This window comes from Vigna unguiculata, chromosome 1 (genome assembly GCF_004118075.2).
Source record: "Vigna unguiculata cultivar IT97K-499-35 chromosome 1, ASM411807v1, whole genome shotgun sequence".
Taxonomy (NCBI): Eukaryota; Viridiplantae; Streptophyta; class Magnoliopsida; order Fabales; family Fabaceae; genus Vigna; species Vigna unguiculata.
Genome location: NC_040279.1, coordinates 27501217 through 27525494, shown reverse-complemented (window position 1 = coordinate 27525494; position 24278 = coordinate 27501217). Strand labels below are relative to the sequence as shown.

At 31.1% G+C, this 24278-nt stretch overlaps 5 protein-coding genes across 7 annotated transcripts; 1 reads left to right on the top strand and 4 right to left on the bottom strand.

The window, feature by feature from the left end:
- Window positions 1-2032: 2032 nt before the first annotated feature.
- LOC114185264 (10 kDa chaperonin, mitochondrial-like) lies at window positions 2033-4108 on the top strand. Its single transcript, XM_028072895.1, has 3 exons — window positions 2033-2293; window positions 2770-2909; window positions 3799-4108. The coding sequence occupies exons 1-3, from the start codon at window positions 2189-2191 to the stop codon at window positions 3845-3847; spliced, it is 294 nt and encodes a 97-aa protein (XP_027928696.1). The 5' UTR covers window positions 2033-2188; the 3' UTR covers window positions 3848-4108.
- Window positions 4109-4361: 253 nt separating this feature from the next.
- On the bottom strand, window positions 4362-6931 carry LOC114185257 (serine carboxypeptidase-like 45). Its single transcript, XM_028072882.1, has 9 exons — window positions 6540-6931; window positions 6298-6402; window positions 6034-6222; window positions 5886-5956; window positions 5500-5781; window positions 5273-5397; window positions 5017-5109; window positions 4793-4910; window positions 4362-4613 (listed from the first exon to the last, which is right to left on the bottom strand). Exons 1-9 carry the CDS (start codon window positions 6784-6786, stop codon window positions 4464-4466), a joined length of 1380 nt encoding a protein of 459 aa, XP_027928683.1. The 5' UTR covers window positions 6787-6931; the 3' UTR covers window positions 4362-4463.
- Window positions 6932-8936: 2005 nt separating this feature from the next.
- LOC114185241 (serine carboxypeptidase-like 45) lies at window positions 8937-11556 on the bottom strand. 2 transcript variants are annotated; one of them, XM_028072863.1, is made up of 10 exons: window positions 11225-11555; window positions 11025-11129; window positions 10853-10948; window positions 10612-10704; window positions 10453-10523; window positions 10075-10356; window positions 9833-9957; window positions 9533-9625; window positions 9333-9450; window positions 8937-9231 (listed from the first exon to the last, which is right to left on the bottom strand). In XM_028072863.1, exons 1-10 carry the CDS (start codon window positions 11469-11471, stop codon window positions 9082-9084), a joined length of 1380 nt encoding a protein of 459 aa, XP_027928664.1. In that variant the 5' UTR covers window positions 11472-11555; the 3' UTR covers window positions 8937-9081. The 2 variants fall into 2 exon arrangements, with proteins under 2 accessions (XP_027928664.1, XP_027928672.1); XM_028072871.1 differs by lacking the exon at window positions 10853-10948 and having other exon boundaries at window positions 11225-11556.
- Window positions 11557-14774: 3218 nt separating this feature from the next.
- LOC114162904 (mitotic-spindle organizing protein 1B-like) lies at window positions 14775-19093 on the bottom strand. 2 transcript variants are annotated; one of them, XM_028046901.1, is made up of 3 exons: window positions 18700-19092; window positions 18503-18581; window positions 14775-15412 (listed from the first exon to the last, which is right to left on the bottom strand). In XM_028046901.1, the coding sequence occupies exon 3, from the start codon at window positions 15400-15402 to the stop codon at window positions 15181-15183; it is 222 nt and encodes a 73-aa protein (XP_027902702.1). In that variant the 5' UTR covers window positions 15403-15412; window positions 18503-18581; window positions 18700-19092; the 3' UTR covers window positions 14775-15180. The 2 variants fall into 2 exon arrangements, with proteins under 2 accessions (XP_027902702.1, XP_027902709.1); XM_028046908.1 differs by lacking the exon at window positions 18503-18581 and having other exon boundaries at window positions 18700-19093.
- Window positions 19094-20583: 1490 nt separating this feature from the next.
- LOC114173691 (serine carboxypeptidase-like 45) lies at window positions 20584-23651 on the bottom strand. Its single transcript, XM_028058229.1, has 10 exons — window positions 23162-23651; window positions 22911-23015; window positions 22727-22822; window positions 22460-22552; window positions 22164-22234; window positions 21708-22064; window positions 21468-21580; window positions 21262-21360; window positions 21061-21178; window positions 20584-20990 (listed from the first exon to the last, which is right to left on the bottom strand). Exons 1-10 carry the CDS (start codon window positions 23406-23408, stop codon window positions 20844-20846), a joined length of 1446 nt encoding a protein of 481 aa, XP_027914030.1. The 5' UTR covers window positions 23409-23651; the 3' UTR covers window positions 20584-20843.
- Window positions 23652-24278: the final 627 nt, after the last annotated feature.

Genomic DNA, 24278 nt, shown 5'->3' with positions numbered 1-24278 from the left:
GAGTTCGAGGATGACTTGGCCATATAAAGTACAATAATGTAGGAAAAATAAATTTGGTCTACCATTAAGTCATTAAAAATATAACCGAATAGAAAAATATTAAATGATATAAATTTAATAAAAATTACATGGGATAATTTAAAGATGTTAATATACAGGATTCAATAATTTTTTTTTTGCACTTGATGAATCTAGTCACTCATTTTTCAATGAGTTCATGATAATGATAATTTTTTCTTTAAGTTAAACATTAATGTGTGAAAAGTCAAAAGACCAAATGACAATATTTTACTTATATAAGATTACAATTTTTTTTATTAAAAAGGTCAATAAATGAGAAATATAATACTAGACTGTGTAGTTAAATAAATAGATAATAAATATTTGAATAATAAAACTATTAATAAAAATAATAATTGATAAAAATAATAATAAATTATTTGTTTAATTTGCATTCTTTGTTTATTTCAATTAAACATCCTCATAACAATCATGTCATTGTATAAAATTGGAAACTTTTAGTCAATGAGACCAATGCATTGATCTAATAATTTAAAAAAAAAATATTATTTAATTTTGGTAACTTTTTCTTACAATTTTAAGTGATATTTTTTAAGTAATTTTCTATTTTTTTATTTTTTCCTTCTCAATATTTCAAAATCACTTATTGTATAAGAAAAAGTTGTCAAAATTTAGTAATGAAAATTGTTCTTACTAGATTCTGAATCTGCAAGAATGTAACGAATTTCTAGAAATAACTTTGCAAGATTTGTTGATTTTGATAGGAGAAGATTCATCTGTAAAAGACTCTCCAATACTTAAATAGGTAAGAGTTTTATGAATTTATTTAGAGTATAAGTAAAGTATGAAGAATGAAAATATAGTCCATGCTATATCATCTTAAAAATAATAATGAATAAATATCTCATAAATAATGTCACAACTACTATATATATATATATATATTAAATATGTCTGTTTATTAATGAAAATTGTTGAACTTTAATGAAAGTCTCTTGTTTGAACCGGACATGTATAAAAAAATATTTTAATTTTTAATATTTAATTTAAAATTTTAACATAAATAAAAATTCATTTAGTTATATTTACAAATTGATACGAACTATTTTATCAAAATTTCCCCCTAAATATAATGTTGTCTTTTATATAATTTTTCTAACTTTTTTATAGTTTGATATTATATTAAATTGTCAATTTATTTTATTTTATTTTGCTATAAATAGTGAATAATACAAATCTACTTTATTATAAGATACTTTAAATGAAGATCTTCAAAAATTTTGTATTTAACCAAAATTATTCTAAAAACAAATTATAATTATAAAATGAATATGAAAATAAAATATAAAAAATTTATAAAATTATAAAATATAAAATTAGATAATAATAAAATTATTAAATATAAAATAAAAATATAATTTGATAATTTTAATTTCTTAATTTTTTAATTATCTAATTTAATGGTTAATATTTCTATATTTTATATTTAAACCATAACAAATTTTTAAAAATAAAAAATTATAAGATTATATAATTATATAATTAGGAAATTGTACAATTACAAAAATAATAAAATTACAAAAATCCAAGATTATAAATAATAAATTTAAAATTATGATATTATAACGTTGTAAAATTACAAAATTACAGAATATAAAATTATGAATTGTGATATTAAATAATTAAAAAATTATGAAATTAAAATTATAAAATTATATATTTTTATTTTATATGTAATAATTTTATTATTATGTAATTTTATATTTTAGAATTATATATATATATATATATATATTTATATGTATTTTTTTAATTTTAATTTATTCTAAAAATTATTTTTGCAAATAGTAGGTTATTATAAATTATTAAGGAAGATCTCATCATTACAAATTTTTAGTATTATTTGATAATATTTATGCATAATATAAAATTCATTCAGCACAACACAAACCTTAGTGAAATATATATATATATATATATATATATATATATATATATAATAGAAGATTCTAGAACCCTTGTATTAACAAAATAATGTAAAATGAAAGTTTAAAGAGGAACATAAACCCTTTGTAAAACCCTAACAAGTGACCTCAAATTTTTTCCCAAGGTACTCTCCGTGTTCTGGTACCTCCAATCCTGGTGTGTGTCGTGTGGTGTGTTCCAAATGGCAAAGCGTTTGATTCCACTGTTCAATCGTGTTTTGGTGGAGAAAATCGTGCCTCCATCAAAGACCAACGCTGGCATTTTGTTACCAGAGAAATCCTCCAAGGTTAACTCTCCGAATCTACTTAATTCATACCCTTTTCGATTTCTCTTTTGGGGTCTTTGCTTTTCATGTCAAAATTTCATAAACCTCGATTTTTCCCTATTTTACCTATTCAATTTTAACACTTTTTTTTTTTTTTTTTTTTTTTTTTTTTTTTTTTTTATCTCTAGAGGTGTCTAAGTTGTCCCGTTTTCTGTATTTCCTACTGTGATATGATCTCGTACCCTGATGCTTACTAAGTTAGCTGATGCATGCTGTGCAATTTTTTACGGGATTAGCCCTTGTGTTGTTTTCATGTGTTTGTTTGTTTGTTTTGTAGACAATCCTTTAGTGTATTTCCAATAACCTTTTAAATTTGAAGATTTAGTTTTTTTTTTTTTAGATTCAAAGTCTTCGTGTTTCAATTCCTGTAGAGTGATATAAGTGACTATTATATTCTTGATTTGCTAAGTTGGTGTATTTCTACATGTTTGCTTTAGCTGAATTCCGGAAAAGTTATTGCTGTTGGCCCTGGCATTCATAGTAAGGATGGAAAGCTAATTCCAGTGGCTGTAAATGAAGGTGACACTGTTCTTTTGCCTGAGTATGGGGGAACTGAGGTGAAGCTTGACAACAAAGAGTATGTATATTTTTCTTGTAACATGTTCTATTTATTACATTATTTTTTAGGCTCACGGCACACACAATTCTCCACTTTATCCTATAGTTTATTATGGTAGATAGAAATGTTTGGACTAGGATTATTCTTGAGATCCTTTTATTTTTGTAAAGAAACTGCTTATTTTGATAGTTACACATGAACTTCGGTAGTTTTTGTGTACTAATACCTCAAAGATTACAAAGATACATACCTCCAGCTCTAAATACTATTGGGGACTGCTTGCCAATGGTATAAATAACTTGAAACTCCGTGTGTTATTGAAAATGTATAATTTGAACCAAGCAGATGTTGAAAATAGAAATTTTACTCGAAGTTATGAGAATGGTAAAATGATCTATAAATGATATTGCTATGGTTTCTATCATAGTACCTATTACCGTCCTCCCCCAAAATGAAAAAGAGAAAAAATAAAAGCAGGGAGGTTATATTAGTTGGGAGTTAGTGATTTTCAGTTTGTGCATCTTATTATTTACTTATTGACCAAATTGCGTTGTTAGTCACAATCCAAAAATCAAGTGTAAGTGAAGATGATATGTGTCTTGATTTTTATTTATTAACTTGTCATTCTAATACTTAATAAAACTGTGGGATTTGAGTGTGATTAGTAAAACATCAAGATAAGGTTTGGGGAATTTGCTAGATCTTGGAATATTTCTCATGGCCACCAATTAATTCCTCTTTTCTTGTCCTAACTCTTACATTGACAGAGTATAGTATATGCTATACCCACGAAGAACTATATTGGCTGGCTATGTGAATGATTATTTGGGATGGATTATGCAGATTTTTGTTTATCCAAGTTGCAACTATTTCTCAAGTCTTAGCTAATTAGATGCTTTTTGTGTAGGTATCATCTCTACAGAGACGACGATATTCTCGGGACACTGCACGATTGATGTTAAACTCATTGGCAAATGTTGCTGTAGCAATTTATATGCTTGGTGTTTTGTTACGTTTGAACTAAACAATTTCTTTCTATGCTAGTTTAATTAGAATTTGTGGAGCCAAACACATTTAATTTTCTTGGCTGAAAACGAATCAAGAACGTTATTTCCTGCTATAACAGAGGAAAACTATTTTGTTGCTGCTAAAATGTGTTGTCTTACATTCTTCGGTGTTCTGTTTTGTGGCTTGGTTAAAAGAATTTATTGTTGTCACGTTTTCTGCTGCATGCTTGTTGGATAAGAGGGTAACATGTATTCTGTGAAAGTAACAATTTTTTAAAAATTCCTTTGACATTTGGTTCTGGGGACGTATCATGCAAAGAATAGCTACTCTATTCTTTTTTGACAATGTTAAGGATTTAAACAAACATTCATCGATGGACGGGAAATTGACAGGAACAGCATCCATTAACAAGTTGAATGGAAATAAAATATAGAAGAAAGTGATACAGCAATGCAAAGGAGATCTAACAAAAGTAGTAAGTTTTGGTGAGGATTTTAGAAGGACCTATGTTTTATTGTGGTAAAAGGAATTAGAAACACCTCTGTAATTAAATCTGTTCATAATTTATTTAACAGCAGGAAGGGGCTTTCCTTCAAGAAATGCTTTAAGTAGCTGCAGTGATCTTTTTGGTTGACTAAAAGGAGCTTCATGAGATGCTCCTCTTATGGTAGCATAAGATAAGATATCTCCGTACACTTGTGTCCATCCTCCTACCTGAAATTTGCAGACCAAATCAAAGTTGATGAAATAACACCTTTAAGATTTTTTTGCCATTCATTAAATCATATCATCTTTATAATTTTGAAATCTCAACTTAAATTATAGAAAATTTTGATTAGTTTTCAACCGTTGAGATAAAATGTTGTGTTATATATTGCATTGTATGTACTAACCTGTTTTCCTTCAAACCAGGCTCTGTAGGCCCCTGTTGTATTCAGTCCAAGTTCCTTGGCCAATCCATTCACCAAAGATCGAGATCCCATTAATGGAATAACTGAATCTTGATCTCCACTGCACATAGATTAATGATTTTAATTGTTTAAAAAATTAGGGTAGGTAGGTGGGTAATGTATGGTGTTAGGTAAGTAAATGCAGAGGATCCATTAAATTCGCTTACCTATACACCAGAACCCTGATTTTGGAATTAACCAGTGATCCTAAAATAGAAATTGTTGGTATCTCTAGATTTGTACGGTCATAGTGGAGAACCCTATAATACAAGGTAGATGGGTTAGTTAATAGCAGGGATAGGTATAAAATGTGTCAAAGTCAAACTATGAAAACATATCTAGAAGTTTAACATAACATGTCTGCATCTTTAAGCCTAAATGCACTCTTAAATGTCTCATCCTTGAAGCAATAAGTAACCTTACTTGCTGCAAATTGACCATTTGGATACTCCAACAAGCTTAGCATGAAGAGCCTCCTGCACATCTTTCCTGTTTAAGTAGTTCACTGCTTTATCATCCACACAAACATCTATCTTCTGTATCTTTTGCTGCATTATCAAGACATGGAAATGAAATGAATAGAACCACAAAAAGCAGGGAAAAAAATCAAAGCAGTTATGATGGTTATTCATGTAACAAATGAAGCTTACCATTTGATTCAGCACATAGGCCTGTCCATTCACTGATGACAAACACACATCAAGAGTGACATCATATTGGTCTATATAGTTGCTAACCTCAGTAAACACCAATGTATCTATGTTTTCACAAATCTCACTAAGATTCCCACTTATCATTTGTCTCCTAATGGTGGAGTAGTTGCAGACTTTGGTGAAGAGATCATAAGTTGAATCTGAGATCAGTCCGTGGGACCAAAAGAATTCAGCTTTGGAGTTCAAATCAGTGTCAAATTCCATGAGAGGATTCCCAATCTGCAGGTATTAACATATATATTTTGATCACATTATTATACTTACTAAATATACCATATCATTTGCTATGTTACAGTTATCCAAAATTTCCCTTTTGTACTCACTGCTATTCCCTTGAGATTGATTTTGCTCTTGGTTTGAACAATAAGTTGTGCAAGTTGTGGAGCATAGTGACCTGCAAAACAAGTTCGTATTACCTATTGCAGTTTTGAAAGGAATACATTGTTAATTCATTTTAACTATTTCTTATACCAGCATAGCTCTCCCCTGTAATGAAAAAAGCGTTGTTTGAGTACTCAGGGAATTCAATGAACCAGCGTTGTAGGAAAACAAGATTATCCCTAGCTGTAATTTCATCTGTCACCAAGGTATAGAAAGATTTATTGCTAGAGTAGGAAAATCCAACACCAGCCGGTGATTCCAAGTATAGCACATTTGCCACTGAAAACAACGAAAAATCAATCAGCTTTAAAAACATAGCATAGGATTTACAAAGACATTGGATTGTTGGTTCACCTATGTTCCAACTATAATGATTCTTTTCAAGAACATTATTGTCTCTTGGTCTGAAAGGGCCATTCTCAATTAGAGCTCCAACCCCAACAGATGAACAACCAGGACCTTCATACATCAAAAGCAACCACCTTAATTAGTTGCTTTGATTAGTTTAAATAGTTTAAAGACTATGTCAAAGTAAATAAACAAACAAAATCATGTATGTGGCACAAAACAATGTATATAAATATATACATATACACCTCCATTCAACCAGAGGACTACTGGCTTGGAAGTAGGGTGTTTTTGAGCTTCAACAAAGTAATAAAACAAAGCTCTCTGATGTTGGTCATCCACTGTAATGTAACCAGAATATTGCTGAAACTTAACATGTGGCTGCCCTGGCAAAGTGCTAATTTTATCAGCTTCAGGAAGTGAAGTCACCCCCACAAGTGTTTGTGCAAGAACAATAATTATTGTTGCAATCATAGTAAATGAATGAGATAACATGTCACATTGATGTGTTTAATTGGAGGATCAAGATGAAATGCTAATGATTGTGTGAAACATGGAACATGGTAGTGTCGTATTAATATAACGTTTGTGTTTGTAGTCCACGCCTGGAACAATGTTGGTTACACCAATGTGGAATTAGTTGTTAACCTGCCTGCCTTCACAATTTGGGTTATATATATGCTTTGCTTCCCTTTTGTTGTTTTTTCATGTGTGGATGCACTCTATGTTTGACTTCAAAAATTAATAAAAATGGGTTAGGAAAATCAGTGCAATTTAAATTACAACAAAAATAATTTAAGTACACCAACCAAGAGAGTTAAATAAGTGCCAACCAATAATAGTATATATGAATACATAATTAACTTTGTAATAATTATTTATAAATATTTAGTGATTTTTTAATAAACTTGGCTGTCATATTGTTTTATTTTTGGATAAAATATCATTAGAGAAATCATAAAGCAGTGTCACGTTGGCTTCTGAAATTGAAAAAGAAAAAAGAAATCCAAGAAAAAAGTCTCATTTATTTTCTTCTTCAGTTAAAAGCTCATGAAAATAATTTTAGGGCTAAGGGAAGAGAAGAGAACCTTGTCCCTAATACAGATAATGAGGTAATTAAGTTTCTTTTAGCCCAACAAACCTAACTAACTTAAACATATTTTGTAAAGTCACTTTCAAAGCTGATTATTAAATTTATAAAATTTTGATAGGTTCTTATACGGAATTCAACATTTCCAAATTTTGATATGTATGACATTTTGATAGGGACCCTTTTAGTACGACACAAAAGAGACAGTTATATGGTATTTTATATTTTTTAAAGACTATACATTTTGAATTCGTCAACCAAAGTTTATGGAATATTTAATGTAAGAAAAATATTGACTAATAATTTATTATAGTTAGGATAATCACTTATGGAGGTGTAGGAAGGAGATATGGGGTGATAAAATAAATACCCTCCCACTTATTGTGTAAAAAAGAAGGCCCAGCATTGATTGAACATGTTCATATTTTATCTAAAAATAAGGAAAGACTTTCCTTTCAGAAATGCTTTGTTTTGAATCACTTGTAATTTTGTTGTTTTCCGGAATTATTTAAATTTTCCACTTTTTCTCCTTAAAAAATATTAAAATTACTCAATCAATTATTGTATTGAACAATAAATAGAATCATATTCATATTTTTTGTAGTTTAAATTAGACATATCATTTCCTGAAATTTTATGAAATTATACCAGCGCTTTCTGTTTCTTTCTTTTATAATTTACATTAAGAATTAAAAGATATTAATTAATGTAATGTATAAGAAATTTCAAAATAATATTTGTTACATAGTTGGAGAAAGTTAGCAAAGGTGTAAAAACAAAATATTTGCGTAATTTCACTATGTGGAGTAATTAGTATAATTCATAAAGTGAGATTTAACTCTCACTTATTCATATATTAAGTCATTTAAAAATAGTTTTTTACATCGTGTTTACTTAATTTATAATTTTATATCAGGTAAAAGTATTATATCACCACTTTAACAATCATTAAACCTTTAACAAAATATAACATTTCAAATATATTTTTAAAATTATGTTTTTACTTAAAGAACACATTTTACTATTACCATTATATTTTTGTATATTAAATTGTAAAACACTCGTTAAACCTAATAATAAAACTTGTTTAACCTGTGGAGTAAATGGATTACATTAAAATAAAGTGTAAATAAAAAATACTTAAAAAGTTCATCAATTCTGGGGATTATAAATTTTGTAGGTGTTCTGAGTCCAATTGAAATACCCACCTTTAGTTATAAAAATTCACACTAGTATTAATTTACCACTTCTACACCTTCTTTTAAAATTAACAAGACAATTATCAATGAGAAGATACTACAATTATGCAACCAATAATAGATGTTGTTTATATTCCTTTACCTTCATGGTACTTTATAGGGACGAAAATATAGTATATTTGAATAAAAAACAAAAAACTAAATCAAATCAAACAATGTTTAACTTTTACTTATTTTAAGTGACTTCTTATTAAACCAAGTTGAGTAGTGAATTTATTTAATTACACATGTAATTCGAGTTTAAATATCTCGTTTGAATTTTATTTAATAATCCACACCAAGTTTTCGCCAAAGAATGCAATAGCAATAGTGACATCCTCATTGAATAATGAGTTTTTTTGAAGGAGAATTATAGGTAAATAAGACTTAAGACTCAACCTTAAATTTTCAACACTTAGTGGTAAATAAGAACAGGTAGTGTTAATTAAAGCAGTTCATATTTCATTTAACACTGGGTAGTTGCTTTCCTTGTAGAAATGTCTTGAGTAGCAGTAGTGATCTTTGAGGTTGAGTAAAGGGAGCTTCATGAGATGCTCCTCTTATGGTGGCATATGATAAGATGTTCCCATATGTTTGTGTCCATCCTGCTACCTGAAATATGTGTATCAAATCGAGGTTAAGTTAATGCCAATGCATAGAGGAATTCAATTTTGCAAAGATATATTGCCCTCCAAGTATTTGATTTTATTAACCTGTTTTTCCTCAAACCAGGCTCTATAGGCCACTGTGGTCTCAAGTCCAATTTCCTTGGCCAATCCATTCACTAGATATCTAGAACTTGTTAATGGAATCACTGAGTCTTGATCACCACTGCAGAAAAAAATGATTTTGATTCCTTCATAAGTGCTATGTGGAGTTAGCTAAATGTCAGTGATTAAACAAATTCAATTACCTGTATACCAGGACCCTGATGCCAGACTTGGCAAGTGACCCTAGGATAGGAATTGTTGGTATTTCTAGATTCCTGTAGTCATAATGCAGAACTCTGTCACACAAGGAAGATATTGTTAGCAGAAGATCAAGTCTCAGAGAAAAGGGTCACTAATTGTGCTTGAGAATGCAGAACAAGGAAATTAGATAAGAATTGGTGGCCAAAGGAACCTAAAATCAGATGGTCATTTTTTGTGATCATAAATATTTGCATCTCTAAAGCACTAATGGGATCTGTCATCTTTGAATCAACAGAACTTACGAACTGCAAGTTGACCATTTGGTGACTCCTACAAGTTTAGCATGTAGAGCTTCTTGGACTTCTTTCCTGTTCAAGTATGTGGTCGTTTTATCACCAACACAAACATCTATCTTTTGTGTCTCTTGCTGAACCAACGACGAAAGCAAGAAATTAAGCAGAACAAATGAAGAGAATAACAACTCTGAGGGGAAAAAATCACAAGGATTATTAAGATGGGTATGCAGAAAGTAGAAGAAGCTCACCAGTTGATTCAGCACATAAGCCTGTTGATTTACTGATGACAAACAAACATCAAGAGTAACATCATACTCATCTACATAGTCGCTAACCTCATCATACAATTGCTTGTTTGCTTTTGCACAAACCACTTCAAGATTCCCATTTTGAAGCTGTCTCCTAATCGAGGAATAGTTGCAGACTGTGGTTAGGATTTCCAATGTTGAATCTGATATAAGCCCGTGAGCCCAAAAATACTCAGATCTGGCGTTGAAATCAGAATTGAACTCCAGAAGAGGATTCCCTATCTGCAAGTATCATCATATATATGAACACATGTATGTTTCAAATAAACCAAATGATTTTTATAATGATATTTTTCAAATGTTCCCTTTTGTACTCACTGCTATCCCCTTGAGATTGAAGTTGGTCTTGGTTTGAACAATAAGCTGTGCAAGTTGTGGAACATAGTGACCTGAAAACAAGTGTGAACTGTGAAGGGTGCATGATTTTCATTACAGTTTTCAAAATGGATATGTTATGCATTTATATCTGATTCTAACCTCCATAGCTCTCCCCAGTAATGAAGAAGTCGTTATTTGAGTACTCAGGAAATTTAGAGAACCAACGTTGTAAGAACACAAGATTATCCCTAGCTGCACAACAAGACTATTGTCACACCTTGCTGAAAAATATCATGAAAGCAATGATAAGAAGTGATAAAACCTAGAAGCCTTAATCAAACTATTGTTCTAATGTTACTAGTTCAAAGCCATTGTGGACAAAATGAAGTGAAAAAAAAACCTGTAATTTCATCTGTCACTAAACCATAGAACGATTTATTGCTAGAGTAAGAAAATCCAACACCAGCTGGTGACTCCAAGTATAGCACATTTGCCTCTGATAAGGATGAAATAAGTAATCAACTAAGAACGTATTTGATATTTGGTTCAATGATGTTGGGTTGAAGGTTCACCTTTGTTCCAACTATAATCATTTTTCTCAAGAACATTGTTGTCACTCGGTCTGAAAGGGCCATGCTCACCGAAAGCTCCAACTCCAATCGATGAACAACCAGGCCCTTCAAGAATAAAAACCAAGAAAACATCTTAATTACTTTGATCAGTTTCAAAGGCTCAAGCAAGACTCTGAACCAATAAAATAAACAAAATCAACCTCCATTCAACCACAGGACTAATGGCTTGGAAGCAGGGTCTTCTTCTGCTTCAGTAAAGTAGTAAAACAAAGCTCTCTGATTCTGATCATCCACAGTAATGTGGCCAGAAAATTGCTGAAATTTGACCTGAGGCTGCCCCGGCAAATTGCTTATTTTATCAGATTCGGGAAGTGAACTCACTCCCACAATTGTTTGTGCAAGAACAAAAAATATTGTTGCAATCATAGTAAATGACTGAGGTAGCATGGTCACATGTGGGAAAAGTCTGGTTTTGAATGCTAAATCCTTTGCACCAGTGTTCGTGCAAAAAGGATTATGATATAAGCGTACTTCACTAGTGCGTGTAGCATAGTGGATCTTATCTCACTGTCACCTCAACTTTTACATTTAAAATAGGTTTAATTAGTCGGATGGTATTCAGTTTCATCTAGATATATCAGTTTGGTACATGTTTTTAAAAAAGTGTCAATTAAATCTCAACTTTTGAAAAATTGTCTTAATTAGATTTTTTTCAAACAAAAATTATTAACATCATCAATTTTATTCATTACTTTTATCACTAAATTTTAATATAAATATTAATACTTAATTTAATAAGTCATGATATAAACATTCAGGTATTTAGTAGTAGAAATAATGAATAAAGTTAACAGTGTTAATAATTTTTTTTTTAAAGAGACTTAATTAAAACATCTTTTCAAAAGACTTTAACACCTTTTCAAATACGGATATCAAACTAACGCATCCGAACCAAAGGACTAATAAACCTTTAAAATACTTCCACAAAATCTAATATTTTCGGTGCCTTCTTTTGTCTCCTTTTCTAATTCCTTTTACCACACTCATAATTTCATCTTTCGTTGTAAATTTCATGTTGCAAATGCTTCTTTCATCCATTTACATTTTTCTGTGACATGTTAATATATATAAATTTGATTTTGTTGTTTGATACAAGATTATGAAATTTATAGCACTAACCAATCCAAGGAAAGTTGAAAACAATCACAATAAAAAAAAAATTCCACTTCCCAACAAGACTATCTTGTTATTTTCGTAGATTAACATTATAGTTAAGTTAAAAACAAGTAATAAGTTCTTGATTGATCAAGTAAAACCATGGCGTTATTATGTTGAATGTGATAATAATACAATAGCAATCCCAATTATGATTTTATATTTACGTTTCATTCACTTGTTACTTTATGTTTTAAAAAGATTCTTCAATAATTGATTTTTTTTTATATTTATGGTACCATATAATGCACGAGTTTAATCACTATTTGTATAATTATAATGTGTCTATGTGAAAGTGGAAATTTGTTGTTGATGTGTGTGGAAACTGATGTAGCTTTTCACACCTATGTTTGAATTTTGAGGATTGGTGTACCTGTTCATAGATTTCTGATTTCAAATCGTGCTGGATTTTGGTGTTTTCTTTGTTCTTAATCGTTTTAAATTGAGGTGGTCCCTTCAATATGTCTTACTATATGATACATTTAGTCATCAAACTTTTAGTTAATAAATTCAATGGACATAAAAAACAAAATATTAACATAAATTCTGCAGAATGATAGTGATCTTAGACCCCATTTCACGGTGTTGAATTGAAATGTTTAAATAAAAGCAGGACACAAAATCAACCTTAAAATATTCATTTCATCTGGTCGGGTATTTATATAGAGAGAGAATCATACAGAAATAATTATCTCAAATCAGTGTATTAAAAATACTAATTAACAATACTGACTTATATAAATATGGTGATTAAAAAATTATCCATTCAAAAAAATACTGCATCTTTTTTAGTTATTTTAGTTCATTAAATAATGAAAATCGGATTTATTCATAAATGGAATGAAGAAGATACATAGGTATTAAGTTTCATAAAATTATTTTATTACTAAATTGTAGTATTTGAAAACTAATCTAACACTGAATTATAATTTCTGAGAAATAATTTCTCATTCAAAGATAAAGTTTAGGAATTAACCTGTCATCAAATTACACAATAAAATAGTAATTATAGCAACTTTTTATATTTTTAGAGATAAAATTTAAATTCATCTATTTACAGTAAAGAGCTAAAATGAGACTTAAGAAAATGCGACGTTGACTGAATATTCGGTTGTGATAAGGTACCGATCAGATTTTTGTTTTGAAGTGAATGGATGATCACGATGTGATTCGAAGTTGAAAATGATATAAAAAAATTCCACCAAAAAGAAACCACAAATTCAAAAAAAAGTTGTCTGACTTGACTTCAGAATAACGTCATCGAGACGTTGCATTCAAAATTAATAATTAATTAAGTCGTTAAATATTAGACATTTTAGTCAATATAATTCTTTCTTAACTAATTAAATTATGTATACTAGTTTCAATTATTTTTAATATTTAAGAGTTGAAGTTAATAAGAATGTAAAAAGACCTTTTTTCTTCATTGATTCTTTTAGAAAATTATACTGGAGTTTCGAATTTTTAGCAAAACCTTAATAATATTATTAGAAGAATTTAAACGTGATTTATTATAACAATTTACAAAGAAGAGTTTTGTTGGTAGATTTGTAAATATGTCTAGAAGATACATATTAATAAATTATAGTTTTACAATTTTTATTTGAATTATAAAGATATAATTATATAATTCGTATACATTATAGTTTAACTAAATAGATAAATGTTAGCAATTTTCATTAAACTAAATAAAGCTGATTTTATTTTTTTAATGTTATTAAGTTGAAAAATATAATTAAAAATATTTAAAAAAATAGTTAATCAATTTCTTAAAATGAATTATTAATAAATAAATAAGTAACATTCAAAATCAATCTAAAACAATTAAAAACGAAAGTTTCAAATATAGGGATTGCTTAAATTTAGGTTTTGAATGAGCCACGAATATCGTGTAACATGACAAAGATGGTCCAACCAGACCAAATTAATTATGAAGTGGTCTGTTTCAAAGCCAGCATGTGGAGAACCACTAACTAAGATTATCCAAATAAAATAATGGAGACAAAGGCTAGTTACCACTTTGATAAGTGCATTAACTCAGCACAAAAACTTAATACTTAATACTCATACTATTTATTTAGCACTAGGCGATTTTGCTGTTGTATTGTAATCCACCTGCCTATTTAATATATCACCAGTTTTTTTTTTTTTTTTAACAATGTTCTACATTTTTACATTACCAAGTTTAATTTACATGCACTATTAATGAAGATATTTAACAGAAAATGCTGAACAAAAACAAATGGAAAATTGTTTTATTTATCACCACATCATATCAATAAATATAAAGTGACAAAATGATCACATATTATTAAATACCTCTAAATATTTAATAATATTAGTAGAACTGAATACAAGGAGCTCTGATTTCATCTTCAAGTTTTGACATTTCCTTTCACCAGTCATGGAATTGGCCTAATTAATGTCTCAGTTTAAGTAAAATGGAACATAATTTTCCTATGACTTACGTTAATTTATTTGTAAAAAATGGTCAAACTTTTAAGACATTAACTCATACATGAGACAGTCAACTAGAATGATGTAATCTGATTCAGTGATAAAGAAAAGTGCCCCGAAAGAAAAAAAAAAAAAAGACCTGCCTTACCACATTATGCTTGTCTTTTATTTTTCTTTAATGTTGATCGGGAGGTTAGCAACATAAGATTTGTGAACCAATAAAGGTTGCTCCAGAAAATGGAATGTGTCAAGATCTGTGTGCATGAAGGGAGGCCACTCTTTTAGCCAAGTGAAAATTTTATCTCAAAGATAAACCTTCAAATGAGTTTCTATTTGCAACCCATCAACCTTGTACTAAAACAATGCCACTACTCATACAACAGAACAAGAAGCAATTCAATGAACCAGATGAGGAACACACAAACAGGATGGATCAAAGAACTTCAGCACACATAGAAGAGATCTAACAAAAAGAACCATTTATTTATGGAAAAGAAGGAGCCTCAGGAAGTGATGATGATAACGAGGGCTTCTCTTTTCTTAGTTCCTTGACAACAGCAGCAAGTGCTTCAGGATTGACTCCAAGATCACAAAGTGCAATTAGAACAGAAAGTGTGTGACGGTCTAGACCCGTGTCAAGTATATTGGACATATGGAAAGCCAGGTCTAGAGATTCTCGTGCAGCTCGAGCAGCCTCCGGATCCATACTTTTTAAGCTGAGAAATGGGCAGAGAATGTCCAATTCATTAGTATCACAAAAATTAAATCACCTGAACACGGCCCGCAGTTCAGATATAACAAAAGTCAATAGATTGTTAGGAACAAGCATTTCAAAAAAGTTGTGATTAGAAAATACAAGGTGTTAGGATCGAACGCCTGCCACTAGGCTAAAAGCTATAGTCATTAGTCAGGGTGCAACTCTTTTTACTTAAGAGCGTAAGATGTTACATGCAACAATCTTCCCCTCAACAATTATCCTACCAGGAATCCCACTTAGATTGTGACTGGGCCCACCTGGCCTCTGCCACGGGACAATTGTACAACCCACAACAATCTCTCCCTCAACAATTGCCCACCAGGAATCGAACTCGTGACCTTGGCTTTGATAGATACCAATTGTTAGGATCGAGCGCCTACCACTAGATAGTCAGGACGTAACTCTTTTTTACTTAAGAGTATAACAGTCCAAGTGCCACGATTTGATTATGGCTCGACCCACTTGGCCTTCGCCACGGGACAATTAATGCCACATGCAACACAAGGTTCTTCATTTTACAAAGTCATAATTTCCTTTTTTAAAATTCTCTACTTAGATGATAAATTTTGACAATTACCACAAAAATAAGAAGAGAACTTAGAGCTCAATTGATTTGAACTTTAACAATGCAAATTCGAGCATGAGTAGAAGCCAATCTTGAAGAAATAATGATCTTCGAGATAAATATAATGTTAAAAAAGTATACTCCTTGATTGCCTCAATTCTAAATCTGAGGCAATTCCTTAACTCCACAGGCATGCGAAAAGGCTTGACATAAAAAGAAAAATCCTAACATTCCATAACTAGTAGAATTATTTAAATTTTCTTCAATCTAGAGAAACAGAAACTGTCACTTTGGTAGTCTTGAGGTTGGTTTTCTTCTATGTTGTAATCTTTAATCTGTCACTATTTTGAAGTTCCTAGTGTGCCAATTTCCAACTTCCAAATTACAAAGCTATAATAGCATTAAAACTCAAGTACAAGTCCCTTTGAGAAAAATCATACTTTTTTAAAAGAAACAAAACTTGAATTATTTTGTTAGATGTCAAATGACTATTTCTTCTTCCTCAGCCATTAGCTTACAAACTAGTTTTAGCGAAATTTCAACCCTTGAATAATTAGAGCTCGGAGAAAGTAACTTAATAATTTCTTATAGAGTGACAATCAATTTCTTCCTCACACAGTTGTTCTTGTTTTTTTTTTCTTGTTTTTACAGTAGAGTGGAGGCAAAGCGTATTTGACTTTACCACATAGATCTGCTACTCTGTTTGAATCCCAAACAGCATAGGACAGCCAAAAAGTAAAAAAGAACAAGCATTGGCATCACTGGCCCAAAAGAAAGATGGATGACGTATGACTGTCTCAGAGGGTAGATGAGAATGCTCTTAAAGGTTTTTTGTGACACTACATAGTAAAAGAATTGCCTAGGTTATTGTCTTTCATAAGAGTTCAGTCTGAACTCGGAAGAGAAGTTACATACGATAAGATGTCTTCTAAGACTTAGAGAGTGCTTGGGTTTGCATCCTCAATCCATATTTTCACGTCAACGTAAAGATGCAGAAGAAACTTTCTGCTAGTTCAGAGTTGATGCACATATGCTGGTGCTAAACACAGGGCAAAACCCAATTTTAAGACATTCTCCAGTCTCGGTAAACATCAGCAATAGAAGGGCCAAAGGCTGAATGTCAAGGAGAAGCCAATTCTGAATTTGACACTGCTTAATCTGATGAGCTCAAATGATCTTCAGCATTTTTAGATACGCTGTAGGATACAGATTCAATTGAAGATGTATTTCTTCGGGCAGAAATGATTTTGAAAAGGAAAACAGAACTCCAATTTTGTTGTCATCTGAAACAGAACTCTCAAAATACATAATAGTACTGTAAGGTTAAGTAAAAGTATTGTCTTCCTTAGTCATTGTTCTCTGTCGCCTTATTTTTTTAATGAAACTCAAATTCGGATATAAATTCTTTGTTGGTTGTTATTTTTTTAAACCCTTCTAGTTAAAATTAGTTTTTTTTGTGCCTATTTGGGAATTAGCTTCCATTTCGTAGATGTTAAGGGAAACAATTTGATTCTGTCTGCCAAAAGCTCTCTATTATTAAACATGCTCAACAAATTCCTTCAAATTTCAATCAGATTCAGCCTAACTCTGTTGTGAATGTAAGTGATGATGTCTATTGACTAATGATTATCTTTTGTTGTATAACTTTAATAAAGCTGTTTTTCTTTATTTAGAATGTTATAGGCAGTGAAGCTATGGAAGTTTATGGAAGAGAAATAAGGATTAACTACTACTCACGTGCTCCAGACCTGGCCTATAAATTGATCAAAATTTTAACTTTATGTTGTACTACTGGGAAGTGGCAATCTCTCTCTATCACTATCTCCTTTCTATTTTACTTTTACACATGAAAGATAGAAAATGGTAGCTGGAGCCAAGTTAGAACTCCAGAAGAGGAAAAGAGGGGCCAAACATTATAAATTCAGTTTTCTTATTTTCTGGCATCCACAGAGTTCAATTTGTTAATCAAGACAAACCCAATTATCTTATTGCAGAAAAATTAAACCCATTTCAGTCTGACCCGCAGGCGAGTTGGAACATTCAACCCGGCCCGCAGGGGGGTGGGCTGGCCCGCCAGCTTTGCATTTTTTTTTTTCAGATTTTGTAATGCAGGCCCAAATCAGGTACTGGAGATGGAGGCAAATATTCTATAGTGAATCAAAGGTATCTGATAATACATTTTCAGACATAAATATATGTTAGAAATATAATTACTATAAATGGCATAAGAAACTCAATTTCAAAATAAAATATGTAACAGTCATAAACCCAAAACTTAAACCACCATTAGCAAAAATATGAATTAATGCTGTGTTATATTTTTATTGTTTTGATTCAAAGAATGAAAACTTGAACACCATTAACACAGTGAGGGCCCAACACATCATAGTTATTCCAGAAATGAGAATAGAAAGACACATTCATGGCAAAATAAGGGAGCAGCTATCACGGCACCCAGAAACAACAATCAATCAGAGAAAGAACCTATTATCGAAATTAGGGCAACTTCAACAACAATTACAGCAGCACCAATTAGGGCAACATCAATCAATCACAACAACACCTTCAAAACCAATTGGGGGAATAGAAATTAGGGGGATTTCGAAATTAGGGTTAGGGAATTCGCAAAATAGTGTTAGAAATCGCAAATTAGGGCTGAAAATGAGAAATTAGGAACGAACCTGTTCGTGGTGGTCGCCCTTCGACGGAATCGCCGCTGTCCGTCGCGGCGGGCGCGTCCTTGCGTGGTGCTGCTTCAAATTGTGTGGTTGGTCGCTGCGTCCAGTCGCCGTCTGTGCTGCGTTCGTCGCCGTCGACTGTGGCGGTGAACGGTGGCTAGCTGTCAACGAGAAGAAGACGGAGGAGAATGAGAGTGTTGTTCGTGAGAGAAGAAAGACTCGTGTCGTGGCTTCTGTAGAGTTGTTCGTGGTGCACTCACTTGCAGTGACACATTATTTTTTTAAGTCAGAGCGGGCCACCGGCTGGCCGGTTGTGGCCTGCGCACCGGGTTGGCGGGCTGACAGATTACATTCTCCGTCCCGGCCTGTTTTTTTTATATGGGCCAGGCCTGGTCCTTATTCTAATCCCTCTCCACAACACAACCATAACCTTAATCATATAACTACTCTTACAAAAGTCATATATTATTATATTCAGTAATTATTTTATTCTAAGAATGATGAATATAAAAGTATTATTATAAAAGAGAATATAATATAGAATCTAAAGGATAAATATACTCAAAAGTTTAAATGAAATAATCAAAAAATGTAAAAACAAAATTTGAAAGTAAAATATCAATAACTCCAAAACGTGAATTAAAAAATACGAACAACGGTACTAATAGCATAGCATATTATACAAATATGAGCTTAAAATATAAAATAAAAAAAAAACAAGATAAAATAAATTAAAACAATTTCTTACATTTTTTTTCAAATAAAACTTCCCTGTTTATAACTATAAATATAATTTATAACTAAAATAAAACTACTAAAAAATAGCAACCGCTTACTTAAAACTAGTAAATATAAATGGAATCTAAGAAACTAACCAACAACTACTATAATTTGATTTAATATATAATATGATTAAAAAATCATATATAAAATAAAAATTATGTATATCAATAAGAAATTATTTTTTAATAATTTGATTAATTGATTTTAAAAATTTCTACATTTATAAATTTTTTATATAATCATATATTTTCTAAAATGTTATTAAAATTTTTAAATTATTAAAAGAAACATCTTAAAATTAGAAAATGTATTTAGAAAATCATATATAAAATGATTTAGAAAATATATTTAAAAAATCGTATGTAAAATAAAAATTTACGCATATAAAAATATTAAGAAATTATTTTTTAATAATTTCATTAATTAATTTTAAATTTTACATTTTAAAACTTTTTATATAATCTTATCAAAATTTTAAATTATTAAAAGAAACATCTGAAAATTAGAAAATATATTTCGAAAATCATATGTAAAATGATTTTAATATATAAAATATTTAGAAAATATATTTAGGAAATCACATCTAAAATAAAAAAATTATGTATGTCAAAATTTTAATAAATGAAAAAAGTCAAAAAAAATTCAATGAATTTTATCAGCACGAATTTGGAGAAGTTGTCACACCTTGGGTTCAACTATATTTTCGCAAAAGTTGCATCCACCTACACGAATTTAATATTTTTGAATTTTGAAAAAAAGTTGGATTATCCATTTATGATTTTGATTTAGTGTACTTTAGGTGATATCAATTGATCTCGTGATAGAGGTTAAGTGAGTTAGGTCACAATCAAATACATTTAGACTTGTGTCATACTCTCAAGTAAAGAGTTATATCTTGATTAATGAATTTAAAATTTTTAACATAGTGATAAACGCTCATCTTAACAATTGGTATCAGAGCCAAGATCAGGAATTCAACAATTTTGGAAAAAATTGCATTATCCTTGTCCTTTTATGATCTTGATTTAGATTAATCTTGTTGGATGTCATGTTTGAATGTATGAGTTCAACATTAACAAATAACTCATACTCTTGTTTCACAACTTCATCATAAATTTCTCCAACTTTTTTATAATTGAATTACGACAAACAATTAACCCTCTTCATGATTATTTAGAAAGTAACTCAAGTATATAATTTCAAAAATAAATGAACCAAAATGGTAAAATAACCAATAACTACTCCTAGCAACAAAACATAGTTTTTATAAATTGAAAAGGGTATCTATACTTTTTCTTGGAATAATAGATCAATATGGCCCTTCTGCTCGCATGAGGCATTTATTCACCAAGGCATTGAAATTTTCATGCTCTAGGCAGTGGTTTCCCATGGAGAAAAGCATCAAATAAAACAAAAGATCTCTTTGGTTGGGTAGTTGGAGTGCCATGTGAAGCTCCTCTCACTATGGCATAGGTAAGGTGATTCCCAAAAACTTGTGCCCATCCTCCAACCTTAAAAACAAAGTAAAATGTGAGCAAAACGATTCATATCAAACAAACCCACCAAAACAATGTTATTAACCTGTTTGTCCACAAACCAGGCACTGTAAGGCACTGTGGTTTTAAGCCCTGCTTTCTTTGCAAGTTTATCAACTAATCTTCTGGTGCCCATGAATGGAATCACAGAGTCTTGGTCCCCACTGTCAAATACATTAAATATGGATTAACAACGAACGAGATCAAAACTTGCTTAATCAAATGTTCTAATTTAGATATTATTAACCTGTAAACGATGACTCGAAGGCCTGATTTTACAAGGAAGCCGACAACATTAATTGTCGGTATCTCTCTGTTGAGTGGGTCATAATTTGCGAGTACAATCCTGACATTGGAAGAAGTGTCAGCACCAGAAACCATTCCTACCATACCCTTAACAATTACTACAATCAGTGTTTATTTCAAACATAATAGAATTAGAAGTAGTTTTACTTGCTGCACAAACGATAATTGTTACTTCCCACCACACGGGCATGAAGAGCCTTCTGCACATCTTTTCTGTTCAAGTACTTCTCTGAATATTTCAAAATACACTCATCAACTTGCTGCACCATTCAAATTCAAGGACCAAAAATCCAATTAACACCAATTATGAAAATAAAAATGCTGCACTTTTAAATGTAGGAACAGAGAATGAATCAAAATTGTAGTATATTTTAATAGAAATCTCACCTGGTCTGGTTCTTGGGTTTGAAGCACATCATGGGAGTTCCTAAACTGAAACATCCCTGAACTTAGCATCTCCTTAAGAAAACCTGCCTGAGAAACATTGTAAGAAAGACATCTGTCGCCAATGACGTAATATGGATCAATGAAAGATGTAAAAGAATATTCTTCTGAGACTTTTTGAGCTGCAAGAAGACAATCGTTGGAAAGTTGACGGCCAGTGAAGTATTCTCTTAATAATCTGGACGAGTTGCAAATAGAGGTCTTGATTTTGTAAGCATGATCAGTGATGATTCCATGAGACCAGTAATATTCATCAACTGAATTCATATCAGTGTCAAAATCTAGAAGAGGGTTTCCAATCTGCGACGCAAATGCAAAGATAAATTAGAAAATGCCAGAACATGAAAGTAACATAAAGACAAAAAAACAGTGAAAAGAAAAGTCTCAGCCTTTACTTACTGCTATGCCCTTTAGGTTAAAATTCAATTTAGTCTTAATAATGAGTTCGGCAAGTTGAGGTACATAGTGACCTGCCACCAAAACCAACACTGTCAGAGTTACCTAGTCATGGATTAAGATTCCTCTAGTTTAAAAAAAGTAACTGCATGAAGTCATGATTTAACTGTTCAATTCTTTGATCATATTAATTACTTTTTGTGATCATAATTTCATGCCATTGTAGAGCATCCATGCCAGCAAACTATATAGTTTTTATATGTAAAATTCAAGTGTGTGTGTGCGTGGTGTGTCCTTACCTCCATAACTCTCTCCCATTATATAAAAGTCTCTGTTTTTGAATTCTGGGAACTTGGCAAACCAACGCTGCAGGAAAACTAGACTGTCTCGGGCTAAAGAAACAATTAATATTAACAGAGAAAAGTGTTAATTTTATGTTCAACATGTGAATGGAATCTAAGATAAACAGAAGGAGCACCGACTCTGACAGAAGAGATAAGCACTTGAAAACAGAATAAAGAAAAGAAGAAATTGATTAGGTGTGTTGCATAAGAGAGTGAATAAACCTGTGACTTCATCGTTCAGAGTCTTATAAAACGACAAATTGAGAGAGTAAGAGAATCCAACACCTGCTGGTGAGTCCAGGTACAAAATGTTTGCCTCTGAAAAAGAAAGGATTCAAAGGAGCTGAAAAGATGAGCTTGGTTAAGTTTGTGGCAAGGAGAGATAAGGTTGTAAAAATTTCAGCACCTTTGTTCCAACTATACTGATTTTTCTGAAGAGCCTCTCCTTGGTTTGTAACAAAAGGACCATGTTCGGTGAAGGCTCCAATTCCAACAGATGTGCAGCCAGGCCCTACAAAGCTCAAAACAAAAAGAAACATAAACTCTGTAAAAAAGTGTCAGATTCTAAGGCTCGTCACAATCCTAGTTGATGAGTGCATTAGCTTAATACAAGTACAAAGAAAGGTGTTTGATAGAGAAAGTTGAATGTGGATTAACCTCCATTGAGCCAGAGAACCAGAGGCTTTGAAGAAGGGTTGCTTTGTGCTTCAACAAAGTAGTAAAAAAGAGCTCTTTGATTATTGTCATCAACGGGTACATAGCCAGCAAATTGTTGGAAGGAAACTGGTGACTGTTGAGGCAAGTGTTTCACCTTATCAGCTTCTGGAAATGGCTTAACCAGTGAGGACATGAGCAGTGAAGTTGCGATGATTGCGGGTATGAAGATCCATGGCTGGGGAAACATGGCGTAATGGATGAAAAAATGTAGTGAAATGTGTAGTGTAGTACAGGGAAAGCTTTTTCTTATCCTAGATCAGTAGCTCTAGCAGGTTCCTTGTGATCATAGAGGTCCTACAAAACCTCACTTTCTGCTTGCTATGTTGGAACTCAAATATAAATTTGAGACCACTTTATGAACAACTTAAGTAACTTAAACTTTGAAGTTGTAAAAGATATCCCACTATCCAGTGCTGTCTATTGATAAAATTTTCTGTGTTATTTTTGTCGAGAATGCTACTTGTGTCGGCATCGAAAGCATAGTAGAATGAAAAGGATGTTTCATTAACTTATGTTTGGTCAATTGTCGTCATACCATAAAAAGAAGTGTAAGATGGCAGTGTTAAGTGAATTGACCTATAGATTATTATTGTGAATTGTGAAGAAGGGTTATAAAATTGGGTCTACGAAAGGATTGTATATTGGGCTGGTCAAATGGCCCGTTAATAAGATATAGAAATGGGGTAGTTGCTTTTGGCACTCCTATAGTTTCTCCTGCACTAATCTGGAATCCTTCCTACCCTTTATATTGGTTAATTTCAAAGTCATGAATTCTGCATTGTTAATCGTGTTTGGATAATTGATCACAAAGGTAAAAAGTTGCGGGAAGATTTTTCTTTTTCAGTAAGAAATATTTGAAGTAATATATGTTATTAGAATGATTTTCTCTAGGAAGTTATTATTTTTCTCCATTATATTGGATGTATTCCAGTAATACTTACAAATACACTCTCATAATTTAAGTATAGAAATATAAAATTAATATTTAATTATTGTTTACATAACTATTATCTTTGTAAAATACTTAAATTTAGAATTAAAAATTTATAAATTATTT